Source organism: Salmo salar, chromosome 02, assembly GCF_965601325.2.
Source record: "Salmo salar chromosome 02, fSalSal1, whole genome shotgun sequence".
Taxonomy (NCBI): domain Eukaryota; kingdom Metazoa; phylum Chordata; class Actinopteri; order Salmoniformes; family Salmonidae; genus Salmo; species Salmo salar.
The window spans coordinates 70,870,001-70,877,500 of record NC_138292.1 but is presented as its reverse complement, the minus strand read 5'-3'; the positions used below and the strand labels follow the sequence as shown (position 1 = coordinate 70,877,500).

The window sequence follows — 7,500 nt, the reverse complement described above, 5'->3', positions numbered from 1 at the left end:
GTTACTTCAAACAACATGCTAACTGTCATTGATCACAATGTTACATGGTTGCTTGTTTATGTGGTTGTTATGGTAACATGTTGCGTTATCCTGACAGGGTTTTGGTTGTGTGGGTAAGCGTGAAGACCGTAACCAAAGCAACAGTTTTACAGAACTGTAGGTCTACCTCAGCTCTGGGGGAGGAGAAGACATCTGTCTGGTTGGTTTTGACTGTCTTCCTAGAGAGAGAGGGGGGGGGGGAGAGCGAGAAATAGAAAGGGAGTTTTAACATTTCATCGTACTGTCAGAGATGACCGTTTAGAAAATGTGAAAAACCCTGCGGTGAGTGAGGTCAGAGTCCAGAGAGGAAATAGAGAGAGTCCTAGTTTACATCACTTCCTGTTGAGAGAGTCCCTAATTAGCACATAACAAGTCCTTAGTTACCACATCTCCTAACGGGGAACTCTGACAGCATCCAAACAGCACCCTATTCCCTACATAGTGCACTATGGGCCCTGGTCAAAAGTAGTGCACTATATAGGGAATAGGGTGCCATTTGGGACTCACCCCATGACAAGAGAGAGCAACACGTCAGAGAAGTGAACATTAGAGGAAACTACAGTGGCCTACAACTCTCTGTTACAGGACTAAGTGAAGGAGGTTCAGAGGTCAAGCAGTCTCAGTAATGGGTGGTGCCCAGAAAGTGGAAGAAGTAAGAGTTCTATTCATGTGAGACTGTGGTGCAGTGAACTCTGAATGAGTCAACAGTACAAAAGAAGTATGGAGGGAGCAAGTTGTTTTTGGGGAGTAGTAGCTGACTGCTACAGAGTCCCAGAGTTACAGGAAGTAGGCAGCAGCAGTAGTGATACGTTGAAACAGTATTACTGTGGTATTATATTTAAGCAATAAGGACCATGAGGACGTGGTATATGGCCAATATACCACGGCTAAGGGCTGTTCTTAGCATGACGCAACACGGAGTACCTGGATACAGCCCTTAGCCGTGGTATATTGGCCATATACTACAAACCCCCTGAGGTGCCTTACTGCTGTTATAAACTGGTTACCAACATAATTAGAGCAGTAAAACTAAATGATAGCTTACACTCTACGTGTAGGGGGTCGGAGGCGACGCAGGGCTCGTGGTTGGTACTGACTGTCTGTCTCAGTCTGGTAGAAAAACATCCTGATGGCATCATCCAATAGAACCCAGGTAGGCATGGACTCTACAAGGTGTCAAAACGTTCCACAGGGATGCTGGTCCATGTTGACTCCAACGCTTCCCACAGTTATGTCAAGTTGGCTGGATGTCCTTTGGGTGGTGGACCATTCTTTATACACACGGGAAACTGTTGAGCGTAAAAAAACCAGCAGCGTTGCAGTTCTTGACACAAACCAGTGTGCCTGGCTCATAATACTGTACCCCGTTCAAAGGTACTTCAATCTTTTGTCTTGCCCATAATCGCTCTGAATGAGAAACATACACAATCCATGTCTCAATTGTCTCAAGGCTTAAAAATCCATCTATAACCTGTCTCCTCCCCTTCATCTACACTGAAGTGGATTTAACAGGTGACATCAATAAGGGATCATAGTTTTCACTCTGTGTATATTTTCCGTATGGCTTACCTTCATATAAGTGTTGAGTTCTGGAATTCTATTCTCTGCAATCTCCTTCTTATTGCCAATGAACACTTTACCTAGAGACACAAAGACACACACCATGGATAACCTTTCAACGTTTTTCCCCTCCAACAAGACCAACCAATAACTAAAACTCTTCCTTTCTGGAAATTCGATCAATCTGAAATAACTCATTTCAAGGTTGACAGTATTGCCTTTGGGTTGGTTGCATAAATATCAACAACATAATGACATTATAATTGCATTTCTCATCAGAGTTGATGATATGTTAATGAAACATCCCACAGGCTACAGATGTAGGATCTTCATTTGATCACTCTTTTGTCGCTGAGAATTTTCATGCACAGCAGGGAATGAAAACTTGTAGTGTATTCGAGGTTTAAAAAGGCCTCTAAAGTTTGTAATTTTCACTTTAATATGTCACACTTGATTTTCCCTAATGAAAAATGTATCAACCCCTACAAAAATGTCCATGAATCATAATCCACAATTATAACTTACATTTCTTGTTGCTGCAGGATTATTTTCCTGCTGTAGTAAACTGGCTCAAATTAAGAGTCAACATCTGTAGCGTGTGTTCCATATGACACCCTATTCCCCATATAGCCACTATGTGCCCTGGTCTAAAGAAGTGCACTACATAGGGAAATAGGGTGCCAGTAAATAGGGTGCCATTGGGACACAGCCTGACAGTACAATACAAATAAACAAAGACTGTAGTTGAATGACTGTCCAACCAACGGCTATCTGAGATAGTCAAAGCACACACACACACACACACACACACACACACACACACACACACACACACACACACACACACACACACACACACACACACACACACACACACACACACACACACACACACACACACACACACACACACACACACACACACACACACACACACACACACACACACACACACACACACACACACACACCTGCAGGACAACTAGGCCCAACTGAAGGTCACCTAGAACTTCTAGCTGAATATAATGAAGAACATTTAGAACACTCCCCTGAAGTTCTTCTGTGCTCCAATTGTAACGTTCTACATTAGATTCAGCCTTGGCTATTTCCCTCTGCTGCTAAAACTCATTTAGAGGGAGAGAAAGAGAGGGGAGGGGAGGAGGGAGGGATGGAGAGAGGGAGAGAGATGGAAAGAGGACAGAGAGAGAGAGAGTGGGGGGGAGATGGAAAGAAGACAGATTGAGAGAGAGAGCGAGGGGGGGTAGAGGGAGGGAAAGAAGACAGATTGAGGGGAGGGAGGGAGGGAGGGAGGGAGGGAGGGAGGGAGGGAGGGAGGGAGGGAGGGAGGGAAAACTAAAACTAATTTAGCCCCATCTAATGACTGTGATCATCTCTATCTTCCCACCATCTCTTTCCCTCTGGCTCCATCTCGCTCTGTCTCTCTCCATCTCTTTCCCTCTGGCTCCAACTCGCTCTGACTCTCTCCATCTCTCGCCCTCTGGCTCCATCTCGCTCTGTCTCTCTCCATCTCTTTCCCTCTGGCTCCATCTCGCTCTGTCTCTCTCCATCTCTTTCCCTCTGGCTCCATCTCGCTCTGACTCTCTCCATCTCTTTCCCTCTGGCTCCAACTCGCTCTGTCTCTCTCCATCTCTCGCCCTCTGGCTCCATCTCGCTCTGTCTCTCTCCTTCTCTATATGTCTGTCTCTCTCCTTCTCTATATGTCTGTCTCTCATCTCTTTTCTCTCTATCTTTCTGTCTGTGGCCAAACAGTTGGATTTCTGCCAAGAGTGAATACCTGTTTTACAGAATAATTAGTGTCTCTCTGCAGGTGTACACTAGAAAACAAGGATTCTCTTGTGCTCTCTCTCTCTCTCTCCCCTCTTTCCTTCTCTTGATCTCTCTCCCATCCATCTATGTTTCCCTCCATCCATCACTCACTAACTTTTTCTCTCTCTCCTCTCCTCTCCACCCTTCCCTCTTTCCTTCACCCCCCACCCCCCCTCTCTCTCTCCCAATGTTCTGTTCTGTACTCTCACAGTAACATAATGGAGATGAAGACTCTAAAGTCCAGAGAGAGAGTTACAGTAGAGGACTGTCAGTGAACTTTCTCTCTCTCTCTCTCTCTCTCTCACTCTCACTCTCACACACACACACACACACACACACTTGGCCACGTGCCGTTTAAGCTCCCGAACGGCCGGCTTTTAAATGTAGACATTGGCTTAATGATGATCATGGAACTAATCATCAGTTCTCTCTATCTCCATTCAAATGAAAAGAAAAGAGAGATGGAACCAGAGAATGAGTGATGGAGGGAGGGAGAGAGACAGAAAGAGATGGAGCCAGAGGGAAAGAGATGGAGAGAGATGGAGGGAGGAGAGAGACAGAGAGAGATGGAGTCAGAGGGAAAGAGACGGAGAGAGACAGAGATAGACGGAGAGAGATGGAGAGAGACAGAGCGAGATGGAGCCAGAGGGCGAGAGATGGAGAGAGACAGAGCGAGATGGAGCCAGAGGGCGAGAGATGGAGAGAGACAGAGCGAGTTGGAGCCAGAGGGAAAGAGATGGAGAGAGACAGAGCGAGATGGAGCCAGAGGGCGAGAGATGGAGAGAGACAGAGCGAGTTGGAGCCAGAGGGAAAGAGATGGAGAGAGTCAGAGCGAGATGGAGCCAGAGGGAAAGAGATGGAGAGAGTGAGAGCGAGATGGAGCCAGAGGGCGAGAGATGGAGAGAGACAGAGCGAGTTGGAGCCAGAGGGCGAGAGATGGAGAGAGACAGAGCGAGTTGGAGCCAGAGGGAAAGAGATGGAGAGAGTCAGAGCGAGATGGAGCCAGAGGGAAAGAGATGGAGAGAGTCAGAGCGAGATGGAGCCAGAGGGCGAGAGATGGAGAGAGACAGAGCGAGTTGGAGCCAGAGGGCGAGAGATGGAGAGAGACAGAGCGAGTTGGAGCCAGAGGGAAAGAGATGGAGAGAGTCAGAGCGAGATGGAGCCAGAGGGAAAGAGATGGAGAGAGACAGAGCGAGATGGAGCCAGAGGGAAAGAGATGGTGGGAAGATAGAGATGATCACAGTCATTAGATGGGGCTAAATTAGTTTTAGTTTTCCCTCCCTCCCTCCCTCCCTCCCTCAATCTGTCTTCTTTCCCTCCCTCTACCCCCCCTCGCTCTCTCTCTCAATCTGTCTTCTTTCCATCTCCCCCCCACTCTCTCTCTCTCTGTCCTCTTTCCATCTCTCTCCCTCTCTCCATCCCTCCCTCCTCCCCTCCCCTCTCTTTCTCTCCCTCTAAATGAGTTTTAGCAGCAGAGGGAAATAGCCAAGGCTGAATCTAATGTAGAACGTTACAATTGGAGCACAGAAGAACTTCAGGGGAGTGTTCTAAATGTTCTTCATTATATTCAGCTAGAAGTTCTAGGTGACCTTCAGTTGGGCCTAGTTGTCCTGCAGGTGTGTGTGTGTGTGTGTGTGTGTGTGTGTGTGTGTGTGTGTGTGTGTGTGTGTGTGTGTGTGTGTGTGTGTGTGTGTGTAAATGCTGAATAAAGTAAAAGTGTTTGGACTGACTGACGTCTTCATAATATCCAGTAATACAGAGAGGGAATAGGAGTCCTGGTCTATCTGATATGGTGTTAATACAGAGAGGGAATAGGAGTCCTGGTCTATCTGATATGGTGTTAATACAGAGAGGGAATAGGAGTCCTGGTCTATCTGATATGGTGTTAATACAGAGAGGGAATAGGAGTCCTGGTCTATCTGATATGGTGTTAATACAGAGAGGGAATAGGAGTCCTGGTCTATCTGATATGGTGTTAATACAGAGAGGGAATAGGAGTCCTGGTCTATCTGATATGGTGTTAATACAGAGAGGGAATAGGAGTCCTGGTCTATCTGATATGGTGTTAATACAGAGAGGGAATAGGAGTCCTGGTCTATCTGATATGGTGTTAATACAGAGAGGGAATAGGAGTCCTGGTCTATCTGATATGGTGTGTTTTACACAAGGCCAGGTATTCTTACCTCCAGGAGAGAAGGGTACTATGACAGGGTGAATTATATTTTTATGTAACGCATACCGAACATTCATGTACAAGGACACACCCAACGGCATACACATACTATGTATATGTGCAAAAGCGCATATAACGTGCACACACACACACACCACCCCTCCCCTCCACCCCCCAGCCACCTCTCACCAGGCAGGGTGGGCAGCCTGCAGGTGTTAGGTCCAGATATGTCCTGGTCTCCAGGTGAATACTTCAGCTCCAGCTCACTGTGCAGGTTGAAGAACTGGCTGTACCTCCGGTAGATCAGGTACTTACTACCACCTCTGGTCCTGACCTCCATCACAAAACGCTGCCGGGAGAGAGGGTGGGGGAGGAGGAGGGGGGAGAGAGAGAGGGCGGAGCAGAGGAGGAGAGTGGGAGGGAGGGAGGGAGGGAGGGAGGAAGACGGGAGAGAGAATTCTTACATGAGCTTTTGAGATGCTTTTCACACCATTTTTAGCGTTTAAAACGTTCTCACCATTCTCACTAGTGTGTTATGTGGTCAGTGTCCTGTTAACCACGCATACAGAGACATACTTACGTAATAGTAGATGAAGCCCTTTTTCTCCTCAATGTCTGCGATGGTGGCACTGATGGGAATGTCGTGCGGAAGCTGGTCAAAATCACTGAGCGAGAGAAGGAAGGAGGAGAGAAGGAAGAGGTGAACTCAGACGTAAACAAACGCTTAGGTGACGTTCAGCTTCAAGACGTGCTGTATGGCGTCACTAATATAGTCAACCATGGATTGGGATTGAACCCTGGGGGTTATATAACTTCCGCAACATATCAGACAGGTTTGGTGGAGATTCAATTGCAGGGCTTCGTGGCACCGAGAACTCTCGCTCACACACACATAGCACCTGTGATGCGAGGAAACACGCGCCATAGCGTACACACACGCATTTATGTAGGGGGAATGTTGCAAAACGAGCCACTCTGGTGACTGTTATGGAATTTAGTTTAGTTTCAAATTCACACTCGTGACAGATGACTATTGTAGAAAGATTGGAAACGCGCAGAACAGACTTTAGAAGAACAGGCTACTACCACAGATAAAAGGGGACATATCTTCGCTGTTACTATTCTACTGCCTAGTTACTGGCTAAATGCCCAATCTGGCCCTCATCCCATCACAGCCACCTAATCATCCCCAGTTTCCAATTGGCTCATTCATCCCCCCTCCTCTTCTCACCTCAGTCAATTTAACTGGTAAAATAAGGGTTACATAAATACACAATAACAACAGTGCTGGATGCAGAAGTTAACATTCCATAATAGTCCTGTGCTGCCTTCAACAACCGCTGTCACCACTGGCCTCATAACTCACCTCTCGTCTCGTAGTTGCTTGGGCAGCGACGACATGTTGATGGAGACCGGGCCGATTGAAGAATGAAACTTTCTGATAGATTTATCAGAACACAGTGCAGTCGCACCTCACTTCAACCCTCCTTCGATTAACAGAAACCTGAAGTGAAAATCTGCTACAGACTCGCACCGCGGTTTCACGGAGCGGAACGAACGCGATTAGTAGGCGCAAACAGGCGACAGAGCGGGACGTGTGCAATCAGGAAGCGAAAATCAAGTTCCCCAAAATGATTAGGCTACACGCAGCGCCCGTTTCTGAAGTTTGCTGAGGTGAATGGGGAGGGAAACAGTTGTCTTGTTGTTGTCGAGCCTCTTAACAGAGAATCAAATCAAATAAAATATACTAAATGGTCATGATGCAGATGTAAACTTGCTAGGTTAAAATATATATATATATTATATATATATATATATATATCCCTCTCTCACTATTGTGTAGGTTCGTTTATGCTTGAAAAGTATGTCAATTACAATGCAACTGGAAACATCAGGCATTG

General features: G+C 46.7%; 2 protein-coding genes across 2 annotated transcripts in view; one reads left to right on the top strand and one right to left on the bottom strand.

The window, feature by feature from the left end:
• Positions 1-7,213, bottom strand: part of LOC106591388 (neutrophil cytosol factor 4) — a 31,576-nt gene extending 24,363 nt beyond the window's left edge. Inside the window, exons 1-7 of the mRNA XM_082966513.1 lie at positions 6,966-7,213; positions 6,180-6,264; positions 5,789-5,948; positions 1,609-1,679; positions 1,436-1,444; positions 1,085-1,203; positions 167-218 (exon numbers count right to left, since the gene is read on the bottom strand). Of these exons, the coding sequence (XP_082822639.1) occupies positions 167-218; positions 1,085-1,203; positions 1,436-1,444; positions 1,609-1,679; positions 5,789-5,948; positions 6,180-6,264; positions 6,966-7,000 (531 nt within the window). The 5' untranslated portion in view covers positions 7,001-7,213. The remainder of the gene's footprint in view (positions 1-166; positions 219-1,084; positions 1,204-1,435; positions 1,445-1,608; positions 1,680-5,788; positions 5,949-6,179; positions 6,265-6,965) is intronic.
• The window catches only part of LOC106591443 (parvalbumin alpha), a 40,527-nt gene that overhangs the window by 12,704 nt on the left and 20,323 nt on the right, over positions 1-7,500 (top strand). The gene's annotated exons all lie outside the window — the stretch shown is intronic.